The 18,960-nt window shown below is 44.1% G+C and overlaps 1 protein-coding gene across 1 annotated transcript in view; it reads right to left on the reverse strand.

Moving 5' to 3' along the window:
- Positions 1-3,086: 3,086 nt before the first annotated feature.
- Positions 3,087-18,960, reverse strand: part of ZNF831 (zinc finger protein 831) — a 79,109-nt gene continuing 63,235 nt past the window's right edge. Inside the window, exons 5-6 of the mRNA XM_060124541.1 lie at positions 4,671-4,822; positions 3,087-3,932 (exon numbers count right to left, since the gene is read on the reverse strand). Coding sequence (XP_059980524.1) covers positions 3,087-3,932; positions 4,671-4,822 — 998 coding nt within the window. The remainder of the gene's footprint in view (positions 3,933-4,670; positions 4,823-18,960) is intronic.

Here is an 18,960-nt window from a genome sequence, read left to right on the forward strand (position 1 = left end):
TGGAGAAAGAAACTTGGCAGTGTCTCGAGCATCATGGTTAGTGGCATTTGTATACCTTGCTCTGAGAGAAAAGGAAAGAATTCAAAGTGCCCTTTATCTTAGTCGGTACCAGCATCCCAGGAGTTATTCTCTGTGGGAGAAGCTGAGACACCACGGGTTAAGGCCTTACCTGAAGGTACAATGAAATTAGCAGTACTGGGGAGAAAGGGGGAATCCCTGATCTTTAAACTCTAGTTTGCCCTGTTCTAAAATAAATTTGTCTTCCCTGAACCATTACACAGCACACACTTGCAGAGTCACTGCAGCAATGATCAATCCATATTACTGAAGTTTTATTTTCAATAACCCAAACTGGGTTCTAGATCACTGATACTATCTTTTAATGTATCCCTATAGTTGCATTCCACTTTAAGAAAAACCCTAGGAAAGTTAACATTTATAAAATCAGAGATTGTTTGTTGATTTATAAAAGAGTTTTTCATTAAAAAAAATATTCACCTTGGGATGATTTTCAGTAGCCAAGTCCCCTCGGGTCATTCAAAATACATTAAAAAAATTTTTTTTAAACCCACTGAAATATAGCTTTTCACAAATTCATGTTGATATAAAGTAAGGTACACTTGTAAAACATTGCCGCCAACTAGCTAAATGACCAGCTGAGACAGGAAATTTTGGTAACCTGCTCACTCTTGTATGAGAGACACGGGGAGTTGGAGATGGAATCAATGTTGCGTCATGTTTGATGGAGGTTGGGATGTGGCAGCCAGCATCCGTGGCTCGTAGAAGGATCAAGCTTCCGCCTAACCTGACTATCCTGAGGTCGGCGCTACTGGGAGCAGTGACTTACTGACCTCAGTCCAGTGGTCCAGCCAACAGCTCCGCAGCCGTCCAGGAGAGAAGCATCTGGATGACCAGTACCTCCCAACACAAAGTAAACCAATCCAGCCCACAGACATGTTGTCCTCCACTCACACAGTAGTGTTCTGTTTTTGCTTCTAATTTTTGCATTATGAGCCACCGTTTAGAAATGGGTTGACTGCACCCCCAAATCTAGAGCTCTGGAGAAAAAAAAACATTAGAAGGAGCTTCCCAGCTCACATTCTTCAAAAAAATAATTGGCTTTAGTTCCCCACAGCCCCCTCCCAAACTCCTTGAGTGCAGGACCCTTTCCCACGGGGACCACCTCCGAGCCACTCGCACAAGGGTCGGGGCCTGAGGTCACATTCGGCACATCTTGTCTTACTCTCTTCTTTACCCAGTCGGAGAAACAGGCGCTGAGAGGGCGTGAGTCTTCACCAAGATGCCCCAGCCAGCTCAGGACAAGGTCCCTTTCTCTCCCTCCAGGATTCAGACCATTTTCCTAGACCTCTCTCTCGTTATAGTGGCACGGACAATCCAACGGGTAGATAATGACATCACTTCTGTTTGGTTTAGAAAGTCCACGCAGTGAATGCTTAGCATACTTTTACCTCCCTTCTCATGTTTTCCTTGGCTGGGCTCGAAATCACTTGGCTACGTATGAGTGCATCTGAAATGACCACAGACATATGCTAAGTCACCCGGGGCAGCTAGTCCCACCCTGACGTTTCTAGAGTTACCCTAAAATTGGAAAATTCACTTGAAGATACGTGAAATCGGACCATCCTTCGTCACAGACAAGGACGTATTAAAGCATCTTCGTGCACGTGAGATGTTCTGCATTGCTGCCCCGCCTTTGAATTACAAGATGTCACATGAACATCCTTACATCAAAGTGAAGCCAAAAGAGCTCGGCTATAAATTTCAAATTGTACAAAACCATACCAAAAGCAAGTATAAAATTTTATTGGAATGCAGCAGTGTAAATGTCTTGAAGTTTTTCCTCTCCCGTTTAAGGAGGAGGAGAAGAGTGCAGTTAATCGGAGGCTTTGCTCACTGCGTCGTCTGATGCAGATCACCTATCTTCTTCTGCACAGGGGCGCACGGGCTTGGAACACTGGCGAATTTTCTCTGTGCTGTTCTGACTTGCACAATACAGAGGCTGATTTAATTTGACAGCAAAGTAACACCAAGCCCCCAAAATAAAATTACTGAGATGTAAAACAGCGTCAAAACTCCAATTAGTTTTGTATCCTTGAAGCTTCTGGAGGAAATCTAAAAGGCTCCCATCACGATGAGCAGGCATCAATTTAAGCTGCAGAGATTACTAAAATGTAACCCTCTAATTGAAATTGCTCGGAGCACAATATGACAGAAAGAATCAGAGGAAAATAAGTGAATTTTTCCCCCTCAAAAATGACTCATTACAGAGACTGTTCTATTAACTTTTAACACCACGTTCCTTTTGCAAGAGCTGGAAAAACCAAGGGTGTCAGAGGTCTCCACAGAAAAGGCACTGGGCACAAGAGCTGTACATGCTTGTGTCACTGAATCATACATAAGCACTGACCATTTGTGCAACACTGAAAGATACTTAGTATTTCACCAGATCATGGGCATTTTGAAGTATATTTACAACTTCCATTAAGGAGGCAAATTATTGGGACCAAACTTCAGTTTTTGAATGAATCTGGATTTTGTCTGCAGAATAAGCGGAAGTGTCTCGATGCCCAGTTCACACCCCATCTCTTCTGCAAGCTACCCCAGTTTTCCCAAGTATGCTCACTCCCTTTGAAGCCAACCCCCAGCTCACTAACAGAGGAAACCTGTCACCTTGACTCTGGGGGGGGGGGGGTTCACATTTGTTCGGAAACAAGTCGATCGTGGCTCTCTGGGTCAATGCCATTTTCCCAGATGAGGCAGTGAAGGACCAATGCAGCGGATACAGCTGGGAGTCAAGCCACAGTCACTGTGTAGGTCAAGACTTCTTAGACCTTGCTTCACTGCCAGCTTTGCCCAGCCTGGTGCTTTGTGAGCAGGGCGACTTGGGAAGGGTGAAGCTGCGTTTGGGTTTCAGAGTTGGTTGGGGAGATCTTAGAAAGACCCCCAAATGGCTTTCCTCTCTGTAGGGGCTTCATGAATAGAGTTCAGTTCTCCTGCCCGCTTGACGGCATTTACTGTGAAGCATTATCCGTCTTTGACCGTGGACGCATCTTCCTCTGGAAGTTTCAGATCTCTATCACCAACCGATCTTCATCATCGCTGCTGGTGTCGCTGAACTCCACGCAAGTTTGCTTTCTCATTCCTTCCAAACTCCTCTTCCTGAGGGTTTTCGAAGGGGCTGCAGGGATCTCCGTGGGCTGCCCTGGGCTAGACGGAACCACACCATCCTTTAGAGCGATGAATCCAGATCCTTGGCATTTCCCACTGTCATTTCCTACAGGAGGGCAGGGGACCCGCACTTCCCCACACCCGTATTTCCCCCCCGAAGGGAAAGATGTCTTGTGTTTCCCTTCCTCTTGGTGTGAACTAGCTGAACCTGGTCCTGAAGCTGGTATTTCAAGATGAGTTTTTCCAGTGGACCCCAGTGGAACTGAACCTGAAAGTCTCTGCCCAGATGAAGGTTTCCCTGGCAAGAGTGACGGGGACACACCCTCTGCTATCGCTTTTCTGTCGGGGGAGCTTTGTGTCAGAGTCTCCCTTGCACCCTGGCTGTGGTCTTGTGGTTCCACACTGTGAATTCCCAGGGTTGTGTGATCTGCTCTTTTCCCCAGAGAAGGACAAAAGGCAGCCGCAGAGGTAGCAAGGTCATGGCAGAGAGAGGTTCCTTTGGACTCAAAGGAAGAAGGTTCTTGAGCATCTGAGGAAATGCGTGGTGTGGGGTCTGTTGAGACTTGCTCCTGGGGGGGCGGCAGGTGAGTCTCAGGCAATCCCACGTGCAGACCTTTGCCACGGGCTGGAAGTCTGTCATTAGCCACTGCCACCAAGGAGTCGGATGGTAGAGATAATCCTGACCTCACAGCTGTATTCTGAGGACGACGACCCCCATGCTCACCGGCAGATGGAGAAATCTCCTGCAGCAGTGTGCAAAGGAAAATAAATGGAGGGACAAAAGGTTAATTGGTACAAAAAAACTTGTGGTCAGAAACGTGGTCCTCAATGGGAACAAGGTCTGGAGGTCTTAATGATTCTTTACAGAGCCTGAACTTCGATACAGCGTTCTCATCAGTTTTCATTAATAACTAACTGACGCATTAACTCCAGTAAAGTTCCGTGTTGACACACAATAAGCTACCGAGACAGCTCTGTATTTGTATCTGGCCTTGTGAAAACCCAGCCGCTCAATTATCCAACCGGTTCCGAGCATCCGATTTTAAATCATCGCTGCTCCTGCGGCGGGTGTGCTACTTTACAGTACCGTGCATTTGAGTGTTTCCAGATTAGCGGTTTTTCAAGGCGCGGTCTGGACTATAGCATTTTCATGTTTCTCAGCCCAAAGCCCCCCAGTCTGCCTGGCATTGATGCCGCATTGCAGTGACCTCCGCAGGGTGACAGGCATCTCTATTCAGGTACGAAATAATAAGGGACTTGGGATTTTTTAATCAACTGTGAGATCATCCCACGTTCACAGCCCAAGTCGCCGTCTGATTGAGCGCAATGTCTGGAGGCGTCTGTTTGCCTCACGGGGTTTCTGTGCCAGGAAACCTCTAGGTGGCCCAAGCGAGTTTTGCCACACTGGACACTAACAAGAAAAAAGAGGCATAAATCTAGAAAAGAGATAGGCAGAGACCGCTCAGAACCACAGTTCCCACCTTCGAGGTTGATCTGTCTGTTTCCCTGACAGCTCTTGAACTTGGGTGAGGACAGGTGCTTCCCGAGCTGTGTCTGTTGCCCTCCTTCCTCTCCTCCTTCTCTCCGTCCCCAACACAAAGAGAGGATTCTGAGGCAGCACAAGGTGGCTCCCCTGACAGATTTAGACCTAAAAAGGGGGGAGGCACATGGATATACACCTGAAGTTATAAAGTCAGCCAACAGTCATTTCCTAGGAGTTGATCTGTGTCTTCACGACCAGCTCTGAACTCATAGCCTCCTCTCACACGGTGTATCTGGGAAATGGATTTGCCGTGAAACGGTTCACGTGGTCAAGCAAAACGTCTCCACTTCTGATAAGGAAAGAAATGGCAAAACCAATTCCCAAGGCAGAAAACCCCCTTGATTACAGATATTTGAGAAGATATTTCATGTGAATCTTTTTTTCATCAAAGTCATCTTCCTGGCCACATGGGTTAATTTTGGATCGGTCTGAATTCTCTGGCCATTCAACTGAGGGTCGAGAGTAGAAATTTCCCTATCATGTAGGATGCCTTAGTCTCCATGAGGGCACTGACAGCAGGAGGGAGGTTGATTTTTGTGTTGCTGTGGTTCTGTGGTGGTGTTTGTGATGTGTGGGGGGAGAGGGGTGACAAAGATATGGCCTTGACAACATCCCCAAAACAGCATCCCCCTTTCAGGGGAAGAGCTGCCCTTCCCTCGTCCTTCATCGGTACTCTCTCCTCCATTTTGTCATATTGGCCTGGGATACAAGTCCGAAGGACCACAGGGTTTCAGCAAGTAGATCCCATCATGAGAGGAGATCAGAAAAACATTCTAGAAGAGCTGTGTCACCAGAGAAAAGCATTCAACCCACTTTTACATCTGCTTTTAGCTTGATTAACGCTACACATGCCCAAAGTTTTTAAAAGTCAAGTATTTCTGTGTATTAAGAGAAACAGCCACACCTGCCCACCCACTCATCTTTTCCCACTTTGGATTCCTTTTGTATTTATCTCCTTCTCTCCTAAGAACAAGCGCGTAGCACCCCTTCTGGATTCCCTGTTTCCGGTTTGGAGGATAGCCTATGACGTCATGAGGGGAGAGGAGGGTTTAGGACGAGCTCCCCCATCCACAATCCTTATCACCTGCACACCTGGGCACACCCCCCTCCCCTCTCTCCTCTCTCCAGTCATACGACTATGATGTCATAATTCTGTTTAGGGTATCCAGTGTTTACATCGCTATGCCCAGGAACACGCTCTTCACCACCAAGCCAGGTAGCGTGCTGTGACTACATTGCCTTTCTTGCCAGCACTGTTCTCCCTGGAGTTAATCATTATTTTGTCTTTTTCTTTTGCTTACTTTTTTGTATGGACTTATTCCTAAAATCATCCTCCCACCTCGTTCCCTGTGGTCTTTTATTTCATTTATTAGGTTCCATTTCATTTCCTTGGAAATCTGTCTCTCAAAACTTTCTGACCTGCTCCCAGCGGACCACTGCTCCCTTGGCCCGATGGGGGCTGAGCCCGTGTGCAACCCTCATCCTGGCAATTTTCTTCACCTCCTTGGGTCCTGGACACCCACGCTTCTTTTTCCTGGGTTTACTCTGTTTGCATTCTTTCTTAACGCAAAACTTCCAGCAGCTTCATGAGAAAGGGTGAAATAAAATTGTTTAGACTTTAATTGGCTACTTGTCTGGGTATAGCTGTCTGAATTAAAATTCATCTTCCTTCAGTAGAGCTCAGCTCCACTGAGCTCTAGTTGTTGAGATGTCTGGAGCCAACATGATTCATGGTTCCCGATCCTTTGGAGGAAACCTTCTGGTTTCTCTCTCTCTGGAAACTCCTAAACTCTTTTTATGCCAGTGTTACCGTGGTCCTGGGTCTATTTCCATTCATTGTCTGGACACTCAGTGGGCCCTTTCAACCTGAACCACGTCTTTCCATTTTAGAAAAATATATTATTTCTTTGATATATTTTTTTTCCTTATGTTTTGTCTTTTCTCTTTTTCTAGAACTGCTCTTCGTAGGTTATTGGACATCTTGATCTAATCCTCTATTTTTCTTATCTTTTCTCTCCTATTTTCTAATTCTTTGTCTTTTTCACTTGGGAGAATTCTTTCAACTTTCTATTTCAACTCAGAGGTGTCCGTGTCTGTTATCATGTTTTTAATTTCATTATTATTATTAATTATTATTATTCCTTCTTTATAGCATCCTGTTACTATTTCATGGCTCCAACATCTTCCTTTCTGTCTCAGGCAAGATTAACAATGATCTGTTGTCATTGTTATTGCTGAAGTTCGCCTCTTCCTATATTGTCTCTCCTTCTTCCAAGTTCCTTTGTTTCTGTATGTTTTTATCTCTCTCTTTCCCACTAAAGGCTTCCCTGAGATACCCGGCAATCTTAACCACCTGCTCATGTTTAGGAAATAGGCACTGAAAAACTGGTTAGAAACACTTTACAAACATAAAATGTCAATCGTGGACCTCCCTGCAGGGTTATCTGGTTGCCCTGTTGATGTGGGGAGACCTGAAGTAATCCCCGTTAGGTCTTCCACACAGGCCGGTCGGCTTCTGCCCAAGGAGTTCTCTGATCTCCTGCCTGGAAAGTGGAAGGCAGGTCCCAGCATCCTGCAGTCGGAATTGGGATTGAGAGCGGGGCCTCGATGTGCAGTGCCAGCCTTTGCTTAAACCCCCTGTTTTCAGTGCAGCCCCCTTGCTCCCCAGCATTTTGTAGAGTCTCCAGAGAGTAAGCCCAGAGTCTTATCTGGAGGCGAGAGCGAGGGACGTGACCAGGCTCTGAGAAGCAGGGGCGGGGTGCAGATCTGGGGGGGGTGGTTTGAATGCTGCTGATTCTTTCAACCAACGCTCCTGTTTTCAGCCCCACCTGGTACCATGGATTTCTGAATGTCTAGGGCTTGACCACTGTTAAACAAGGATTAAGTTCACTTGGGTCTGCTAATCAGTGACCATTTAGCCTCTGCATTCCAGCCCCTACAACCATGGCACCATTTCTTCCCCGGTCATCTTGTCCCCTTGGGCCTGGGCATTCCAAACACATTCCTTCACTAATGTCTGGGAGGGAAGTGTAGGAAGTGTATGTGCTCTGTCCTCCACCTTGAACCCAAAAGAACAGACCTACTTCTTATACCCCCAGGGGTAGGTCACTAAGATGATCGAGCACACTAATCTTGAGCAGATCAACTTTAAAAATCCATCAACGTTGCGACAATTTGGGAAAGGAAGCAATGATTTTTCCTTTAATACAAACAATCTTCACTTGCGCACCACGTTACTGAGATCGCCTAAAGATGCAGCACCGGGGTCTTTGGTATTTCATTCATCCGCTCAACAGACATGTCCTGGGCTCCTTCAAGGAACCAGGTACCATGTTCAACCCTGAGGAACTGGAGGACAAGACCAAGGTGCCCTGGCCCTCAGGAGCCTCTGTTCCGATGGGGAAGAGAAACAGAGACAAGTAAGATAATTGAGGTTGTGACGGGGGTCACGAAGGAAATAAACAGGGGGGGACCCCAGAGAGGAACGATACACAGGAGGCTATGACAAAGATGCAATAAACAGGAGAGGGTAGAGTAATAACAAAAGTGATGATAAACAGGGAATATTATAGAGAGTAACAGTCCCTGAAGGGCAGATTACAGAGAGTAACCGGCTTGCCTAGTTGAGGAAGGCATCTCTGAGAAGGTGACACCTGAAATGAGACCTTCAGGATGAGAATGGCCCTCAAAGGCCATTCCAGACAAAGGAGGAACAGAGGCAGGGGCCCTGCGGCGGGATGGAGCTGGGAGGATTCAGGAATCAGTGGATGGCGGTGGTGGAAAGACGGTGGTGAGGGAGCCACCAAGGGCTCAGATCTTGTTGGGTGCAGGCAGCCCTGGGAGGGGGTTTAGATTTTATTCTTCATTCATTGTGAAGAAACCAGTGTTTCCAGCAAGAGGTCTATATCTTCTAACGAGGCACTTGGCTACTATATGGAGACTGAAGAAGGAGAGAGGGGAATAGGATGGGAAAACCAGTTACAAGGTTCCCAAAGTAGTCTAGGGGGCCAGGTGAGATGACTTGGCTAGGGCAGTGGAAATAGAAATGGAGAAAATGGATGGATTTGAGATCCATCTGCATTCTCACCTATGAAAAATCACCCAAAGACCACAATGATGAAAAACGTTTCTAGAGCTCCAGAGTTTACCAAGCCCAAGCGCCTCGCTCTAAGTGGATTAAGCTGTGCTCCCACAGTGACAAAACCACCAGGCAATTCATTCAATTCAAAGAAGACGTAAAACCAATTAGTACAGAGAAAATAATCAGATTGGCCAAGCATCTTCTCAGCAGGTCATTTGGGTTTTTAAGCTTAACGAAAAGGTCATGCACGCCTTTGACCAATAACTTCTGACTCATCCGAGGAAGCAAGGGAAGAAAATACATTGATTTAATTTGCCTGTGACCTAACAGTCTACAGAGAAAAGTGCGTTACCTTTAATCATTGTGAAAAATGCCCAAATAATGTCACAGAAGTGTGTTAAGCGAATTGTGACTCTTGAAGAAGGAAAGCATCCTTGCTATTAGATGAATGGCCCTTTTCAAAAGGTCGGTAGGGCTCCACTCAAGGGTTAAAGCACAGAACGGCATCCTCTTTACGTTTCGGCATCACTCTGGGAATTACTTTGTACATCTTCAGAAATTATGGATTCCACCGTCCTATCGCAATCTTTGCGAATTCGACCGCTCTTACACAATTACCAGAATCTTACTATAGGACCCATCTCTCATCACAGCTCTGTGTGCTGTTCTGCCCCCCCCCACCCCGATTAAAGGCTGCGTTTTTAATAATTTCCCTCAGAACTCATTGCCAAACCACGTGGAGAGAGGAAGAGACTGCTTCGTATTGTAGCAAATTTAAATTTAGCCATCTTGGAAAGGCGGCAGGAAACTGTAAAATAATTAGAAGGAAAACGGAGTGAAGAAACAACACGATGAAACTTACAGCTTAACTGGTGACATCTTTAATGTCAAGCCTCCTGCAGGCTGTCTCATTGCGAGGCCTTGTTAAAATGCTAACAGACATATTACTCTATTATATCATTATCTGAAAATGTAAGTAATCTGATGCCTTTTCATCAGTTGCCCCAATATACCCCAAACCTCCATGAATTTGGAGTCCAAAGACGCTGAATTATAAGGAAGGGGCAAAAATGAGTCTATCACGTTGGCCTCATTAAGTAAGCTATAAGCATCAACACAATCCCAGGGGTAATCTCCCAGACTACTAATTTATCTGAGATGAAATTGTTTACAAGCAACCCTGTCATCGAAGGATGCAAAAAGTGCTAGCAATTAAAATATGCAATTACTTAAGGAAAGCGGGGCAGAACTCTAAGAGGAATCACTATGTGGGCAGCTATTTGCTCATATTCCAAATACTAGTTGAGCCCCTTTGAGTCCATATTTTTTGAGCCCATTTATGAGCCCATATGATGGAGCCTAAATATTTATTGAGCACTGGCCACAGTCAACGCTCTGTGCCAGGAACTGTGCTGAACACAGGCAATGTATTCAGTGACGGAGGCAGATACCCTCATGGAAATGACAGTCTAATGGGGGGAGAAATTCAGCCAGCAAATAATTACACCAAAAAAAAAAAATCACTTACAAATAACAAATGCTGGAGAGGGTGTGGAGAAAAGGGAACCCTCCTACACTGCCGGTGGAATGTAAATTGGTGCAGCCACTATGGAGAACAATATGGAGGTTCCTCAGAAAACTAAAAATAGAGCTACCACGTGACCCAGCAATCCCACTCCTGGACATATATCCAGACAAAACTCTAATTCAGAAAGATATGTGCACCCCTATGTTCATAGCAGCACTATTCACAATAGCCAAGGCATGGAAACAACCTAAATGTCCATCAACAGACGAATGGATAAAGAAGATGTGGTACACATGCACAAAGGAATACTACTCAGCCATAAAAAAGAATGAAATAATGCCTTTTGCAGCAATATGGACGGACCTAGAGACTATCATACTAAGTGAAGTAAGTCAGACAAAGACAAACATCATATATCACTTATATGTGGAATCTAAAATATGACAAATGAACTTGTCTACAAAACAGAAACAGACTCACAGACATAGAGGACAGACTTGTGGTTGCCAAAGGGAAGGGAGGGTTGGAGGAGGGATGGACTGGGAGTTTGGGGTTAGCAGATGCAAACTATTATATATCAGATGGATAAACAACAAGGTCCTACTGTATCACATGGGGGAACTATATTCAATATCCTGTAATAAACCATAATGGAAAAGAATATGAAAAAAATAAAAGTCCAATCGGAAAAAAAAATCACCAAGCATATGTAGCAAATGCTAGGAAGGAAAATGCAGAGGGTGCAATGAGATGGTACAACGGGGCCCTGACCCCACCTGTATCCACGGAAATGAGTAAAACCACGCATACTGTGAAACCGTTCCCACATGCCACCTGTTTGGGGCTGGTTTTCTCTCTACCGAGTCTGAATTATTCATTCGAGTAATTATTCAACCAATATTTTTTAAGGCTCTATGGCACACCAGATATCAGACTAAAATTTTCTGCAAGTAAATTCATTTGTTTCTGCAATCGTATTACAATTTTTGTTTATAAGGCCTCTGAAGAAGAAAAAAATACGGCTGAAGATGATGGAGGGAAGAAGCTTTATTCTTCTCAGGCAGGGGCTGGGGACATTCATTCCAATCAGAAAACAATCAGAAGTGGGTGGACTGTAGGACGTGGGGAGCGGCCACCCACTTGAGTCTCACAGGCAGAGAGCGACTTGAGAGACAGCCAGGAAAATATATTGATCGAGTACAGCATCGGGTATTTCTGTGCTACCCTAATGCAGTCTTCGGAAGGTTCGCCTCTAAGTAATCACAAATGAATCTTTTATTTCAGAAACCACTTTCCTTTGTGGTTCTCATCTCTTTTCTATTCCCTTGATGAAAGGCAATGAAGACAAGAACTGTCCCCGCACAGAAATTCTTCACCTAATAGACTATATTTAGCGCAAAGCGGTGTTTAAAATATTGCTTTAAGGGGCTTCCCTGGTGGCGCAGCGGTTGAGAGTCCGCCTGCCGTTGCGGGGGGCACGGCTTCGTGCCCCGGTCCGGGAAGATCCCACATGCCGCGGAGCGGCTGGGCCTGTGAGCCGTGGCCGCTGAGCCTGCGCGTCCGGAGCCTGTGCTCCGCAACGGGAGGGGCCCCAACAGCGAGAGGCCCGCGTACCGCAAAAAAAAAAAAATCTTGCTTTAAGTTAAAAGTTGTATCCTGTCCAGACAACAAGAGAGTGACTTTAAAATACAGAGTGAAAATAGGATGATGAAATCACGTCAGGAAAAGAGATGATCGAAGAAATGCCATTTGAAACGTTAAATGCCAAGACAGAACACAGCAGCCCATCTAGTCTATGTATCGTTATTTTAAAAGTTTCCTATGGCTAAATGAAAATTGTCTATGAGGGTCCCTTCCTGGGGACCTAATTGATACACTCACAAAAGCTTCTCATCTTGCCTCGAGATTTACACGTTGGAAGGAAGGAGAAATTACCCTGTTTCAGCAATTCCGGAGCTCTGTGACTTAACTAATAGCTTTAGGGAAAGAATTAATACTTCTCTATTAATTCTAATGAGAAAAGATGTAGGAAAGTCATTTGCTCCTGTCAGAGAAGGAGAGAGAAGGCAAAGGGGGAGAAAAGCCCTGGAGAGACCCCCTCCCCAGCCTTGCTCATTCTTCCTGATGCTTGGGAACATTCTGAGGAGAACTCTTGTGAGAACAGAAGGGGAGAAGGGTGCTTGCCCGAGGCCCTAAATCACAAAAAGAAAACCCAAGGGAACAAAGGCAATGTCTCCCTTTCTTCCAGGGACTTATTCAAGCCTCTTCATCCAGTATTTAGAAATTGTACCTTTTACGTGTGTGTAATTAGGTAAAGCTTTTACTTGAGAAACCACCTGGAATCACGGCCGTGTCTACACTTCTGTTCCGGAGATGAAAGGAAAGTGTTTTGATCACTTTCTCCGCTCAGATATTTTCTCGCAATGCGGCGAATGGGGCTGGTTTGAAATATTTCCGTGACTTTAAAGCTTGGTTGTGTACAGAATTCAACAACATTCCTTCAGAACCCGAGACAGAGGCCTACAGGATAGAGAGAAATAATGAAAGTGGCTCAGGAACACGCTGGGAAAAGTTGACCTCAACATCCACCGAAGAAAATGGGATTTGTGGGTCTGTTTGAGCCAGTGGTTTTCAGCCGGAGGTGATGTCCGGGGACTTTCCTGGACATGCGGTACACAGGATGGACCCATGGCCCACCCTGGATGGACCCAGCTGCGAAGGTCAACAGGGCCATGGCTGGGAAACCCTGGTTGAAACCAGGAATCACAAACTCAAAAGCTACGGGGCCAGGCCAATAACAGAAACAAGGGCTTCTGCCTGGGGTGAGGGCTGTGGATGGAGAGGGAGGACAGGCCCAGCCTCCAAGGGCAAGGCTGCCCCTCAGCTCCCACCCACCAAGACCACCGAGGACCAAGCATCCGGTTTGCCAGAACTATCCATTTTCCAAGAGAAACCGGAAATCTGAGTTCCATGATTCCCTTTAAACACTGATAACGAGTTAATTTTCAAACAACAGCGCTGTGCTAACCAACGTATGCGTGGCCTGAGTGCTGCCAAGAGAGGCCAGTGTGAGACCCTTTGTCCATGAAGAGGTTCAAGGGCGCCCACGATGAAGGGAAGGCTTTAGTCTCCGCGCAGGCTCTGCTCCTTTGCAGAAGCAGAGTTTCTTTTCAAAAATACTGTTAAAAAGGTATTTATGGGAGAGTAACCCTGTTTTGGAAAATTAATTTAGCAGTATCTTATAAAATGAAATTTATAATTATAAAACACGCATTGATCCAGCAACTGCTCTTTGCAAAATGGAGCAAGAATATTTACTGCAGCAACAGCTGTGGTAGGAAAACCAACAGAACCAACAGGAACATCCATCAGTACAGGAAGAGTTGAATAAATAAAGATGGTAGAGCTATACTGTGGGATTTTGTGCCATTATTAAAATGATCTATCGATCTGTGATATATGCCTAGAGTTATATACAAGATATATTAAGAAGAAAAGAGCTGTCGATGACTATGTGTGGTATGATCTGTCTGTGTAAACCACAAAATAAATTGTCCATCATGGATGTGATGGCCACATCAGCCCAACTCTGGCAACCTCGGGGGGCCACGAGGCTGGGGATTGTCGAGCTTTCCTTGCATATGTCAATGATGCTTTTCTGTTGCAACAAGTATGGGATTGCTTTATTCGTTTGAAAGAAAAATCAGAGGCAAATAATGACACTGGCTCTAAAATTCAGACTGAACGTCATGAAGAAAAGCCCCAGAGTGTACAAGGGAAGTCATTTCAATCAGAACACACATCTGACAGAGGGAGATGGACCCTCACACCCTCATACCAAGAGTTCAGTTTCTCAGGATGAGAAAAGGTTGAGAAGACTCAAAAGGAAAAGAAAAATATATTTTCCCATCTCTAACCAAATCTGAAGTATTTCTGTTCTAGCCTCATTTTTTTGTGTGAAATTCTGCCTCTTCCGAGTAATCATTTTCCAATCTCTTTTTTTCCAGAAACCACTTTTCTCTACGATTTAAATTTCTCTTCTCTTTCTCTGATGAAAGGCAATCAGTTTGAGAACACTTCACTTACCATTTTCTCTAAAAAAATATATTTAGTGGGAAAGTATGCTTAAAATCTTTCAATAAGTTGAAACTTGAATCATCCTCAGACAATAAGAGAATGCCTTCAAATAAAGAGAGGACAAATTGTGGGGAAGAGAGAAAACGAAATGACGAACAAAGAAAAGAAAGGAAGCAAAAAGAAAAACCCAGCTAATATTATTTGAATTATTTAGTGCCAAAATTGAATCAAGAGAACCTACTTTAAGGGATCATTACTTTCAAACTTTCTTGACTCTAAATGAAAATTGTAGCAGAAAAAAAGTTCAGGCTTTGGAATATAATTGATGTGTTTAGGCAAGCGCCTCATCATTTCTTAAGATTTACACCCTGAGAAGGAGGTGTTACCCCTGTTTCAGCAATTCTGTAAGCAATATTACTTAACTAATGGCTTTAGGAAAAGAATATCTCCCCATTAAATTTGACAGGAAAAATAATGGTACGGAGCCATTAGCTCTAGTCAGAGGCGGAGAGGGAACTGGTGGGTGACGGAACCCTGGAGTTCAGGCTGCCATTTTGTTTCTCTCAGGAAAACGTCTGGAGGCGATGTGTGACAAAGACAGCAGGGCACAAGTGACATGAAGTAAACCTCCCCAGGCCCACCTCTGCCAGTTCACTCAACTAACAAAAGTTGAAAGGGTGAAAAAAAAAAACCAACAATTCACAGCTACTTAATTTCAGAGAATTGCATCACCATCCTCCCATAATATTGAACTATTCTACCTTTTCAACAGGATTAGGTAAACCTTTTATCTCAGGAAGTACCTGTCAGAGAAGTTCTCTTTACCTTTCTATTTTTTCAATGAAAGACAGCTGCTTTGATAACGTCTGCCTCAGAGGAATTTTTCCTAAACTATGTTAACGAAAAAAAAATCCAGTTAAAATGTTTCAGTCCCTTAAAAGCTTAGGTACGGACAGAAAATTCAAAAGAAGAGATTCCGGTGAGAAAGAAAGTAAATGAGGCCAGGAGAAAGCACAGAAGAGGCTCCTTCACCCTGGAATTAAATATGGGGTTACTGTTAATGATTTAAGAAGCTCAATTCTGCCTCACTGAGGTAGTACACACGTAGGTGAAGAGAAGAAAATTAGGACATAATTATATAAGGATTTGTATTGTGGTAAATGCCACAAAGGAGATGGGTTATGAGTCATACCACAAGGACACCTAATCTGCCTTGAGAGGAAATGACCAGCCTGAGGAATCATGAAAATGTCACCTCAAAAAACCATCCAAGGATTGGACTGATCTGCAGATTGCCTTGGGTAGTACAGTCATTTTAACAATATTGCTTCTTCCGATCCAAGAACACGGTGTTATCTTTCCATCTGTTTGTGTTGTCTTCAATTTCTTTCTTCAGTGTCTTATAGTGTTCGGAGTACAGGTCTTTTTGCTTCCTTAGGTAGGTTTATTCCTAGGTATTGTATTCTTTCTGATGAGATGGTAAATGGGATTGTTACCTTTCTGATCTTCTGTTGTTAGCGTCTAGAAATGCAGCAGGTTTCTGTGAATTTCTTTTGTATCCTGCAACTTTACCGAATCCATTGATCAGCTCTAGTAGTTTTCTGGTGGCATCTTCAGGATTCTCTATGTATAAGTATCATGTCATCTGCAAACAGTGATAGTTTTACTTCTTTTCCAATTTGGATCCCTTTTATTTTTTTCACCTCTGATTGCTGTGGCTAGGACTTCCAAAACTACGTTGAATAAAAGTGGCGAGAGTGGACGTCCTCGTCTTGTTCCTGATCTTGGAGGAAATGCTTTCAGCTTTTTGCCATTGAGTATGATGTTAGCTGTGGGTTTGTCATGTGTGGCCTTTATTTTGTTGAGGTGGGTTCCCTCTATGCCCACTTTCTGGAGAGGAATAGTATGAAACCTCAGCTGGGTTCTTCAGAGAGAACATAGTTGAAGGACCCACCAGAGGGACAGAAAAACACATTTATCGAAATCTCACTACATGCCAGAGGATTTCTTTCTCCTAATGCAGTTTTCTAAGCAATCGTATGTTTTATTTCAGAAACTACTCTCAGTGGTGCTTATTCTCTTCTTTGATGAAAGGCAATCAGTTTAAGATTTCCCTCTCAGAGAATTTTTTTTTCCCCTGAAAGATGTTGAGTGGAAAGCCATGTTTAAAATCAATCCTGAAGTTAAAAGTTTGTTCCCAGACCATAAGCATGTACCTAAAATTTACAGAGCCACTCTGGGGATGAGGTGAAAGGGAAAACATACAATTACTGAAAATACCATTGGGGATCTATAAGGCCCAGATCGAAATCAAGAGTATCTACCCTTTGAATTATGGTTTTCAATGCTTCTCATTACGAAATGAGTCTGTAAAGATGGTCCATTTCTCGACATATGATTGAGATATTTGAGAGCTCATTTGTCCTCAAGATTTGCATCCTTAAAAAGAAACAACTGATCCATTTCAATGGTAATAGCTGGGAAGAAAGAGCTTCCCTCTTCTCCTTCACTAATCCTGATAAGGGGGGAAAATGGACCAATTTCCAACTAGAAACAAAGACGAGAAAGAAAATATTGGCGTTGGCCTCCTCCATTTTGGTTACCCACTCACCTTAGGAAAGCAAACATCCTAAGTTCAGTCTCTGTGAAAAGATAAATTTTCGGGGAGGATCTAGCTCTTCCCTCGACCCTAAACTGCAGTAAAACTTAATTAGACAAGAAAACCAGGAAACAGGATGAGAGAACACTTTTCTGGTTTTGTAACGTGTTTAGGTACGCCTCTCACATGGTACTTGGGCATTTCTTTTCTTTCTTCAGAGCACCTGCCACTCTAGTTCTACCTTTTCTGAGGAAAGGCAAGTGTTTGGAAAGCTGAAAACTTTCTCCCGCTGAGATATTTCTCCTAAACAACATTAGTGAAGGAGTCAGGGTAAAATATTTCAATAATGTGAAATCCTGTGCGCGCACAGAATTCGACAGCATTTCTTAAATACTGTTGAGGAGCAAAGGGGACTGAGAGAAAGGGAAGAGAATAAAGGCAGCTCAAAAGACTCTTTGAAAACTTTTCAGACCAAAATTTACTCAAGAATGTATCCTTTCAGCCTGATTTTCTAAGTGGGGTTTTTCTTAATAATGAAAGAAACTCTACTGGGTGGACTCTGCCCATAACTGAAGGACTTTCAACTCGCCTTCAGCTCTTCTCAAGATTTCCAGCTCAAAAGAAAGAGTACTCCTGCGACTGCAATTCCGTAGCAATGCGACTCAATGAGTGTGTTTTGAGCAAAAGCCTCTATGTGGTTTCTACGGATGCTGGCAGAAAATAAAGGGGGACAACAGTCATGAGTTCTTTCAGCCGAAGCAGGAAATAAAATACCAAGGGTTGACTCTGCCCTGAGATGAAGAGGCTTGACTCGGAAGTGCACGCAACAAAGGGGAAAAGAGTAATAGCAGGAAGAGATAGACCCAAGTCTTTCAGAATCCTATGAAGTCACTCTTTTGTCCTCCCACCAGCTTTAGAAATTCTACCTTTTATGATGGGAAACTTGAATTCAGGACTTTTTTTTTTTTTAACTTCAGAAACTCTCCTAGACTCAGGGTCACACCCTTTATCTCCCCCTACATTTAATCAGTCTGCTTAAAACACACTGGAAATATAAAAGCTCAGTTACACAACCAAAGGCTTTCCTGGAAATACAGGCAGGACTCCCAACGCAACATTAAGGAAAAAGAGAGGCTAAAGAAGAAGGAATACCACCCCAGAAATAAATGTTAACCCTACCAAACTCATTAAGAGATTTGATTTCTAGATTTTTTTTTTTTTTTAAGAACAGCGATCGACATATTAGGACCGTTGAGAAAGTCAACGCTTTGAGGCATTTAAGAAATCTTTATGTCTTTCCTTGAAGATTTCTACTCCATCACCCGTAAAAGGAGTCTGTTTTGCAAGTCAAAACCACTTTAGGAAGGAAGACCCAGATCCTACAGAAAGTGGGAGATGCCCCTTAACCCTTGTCTGGGAAAGAGTATAAATAATGTCACACATCCAGAAAATTCCACCTGGGGAAGGAGTAGGGAATGGAGTGGAAGATGAGACTTGAGGTAGATATACAATTCTGCATAAATGATACACAGAGGCGAAGGAGGTTGTGGGAACAACAGAATTTAAAATATGCAAATTTTGGGACTTCCCTGGTGGTCCAGTGGTTAAGAATCTGCCTTCCAATGCAAGGGACGCTGGTTCAATCCCTGGTCTGGGAACTAAGATCCCACATGCCGCGCGGGGGCTACTGAGCCCGCATGCCACAACTGGAGAGACCTGCCTGCCACAATTAGGACCCGACGCAGCCAAAAATAAATAAATACTTTAAAAAAGAAAAAAATTTAAAAAAAAAAATATGCAAATCTTGCTCCAGGGAGAGAAGACAGTCTTACAAACTCCTGCCTTCAAGCAGTTTCTGGAATCCTCTCTGGGGGTGGTCCCGAGCAGGGTCGGGCTGGGGTCACCACTGCACCTGACCACACAGCTGGCCCCTGGTTATTTTC

Source organism: Lagenorhynchus albirostris, chromosome 15 (assembly GCF_949774975.1).
Source record: "Lagenorhynchus albirostris chromosome 15, mLagAlb1.1, whole genome shotgun sequence".
Taxonomy (NCBI): domain Eukaryota; kingdom Metazoa; phylum Chordata; class Mammalia; order Artiodactyla; family Delphinidae; genus Lagenorhynchus; species Lagenorhynchus albirostris.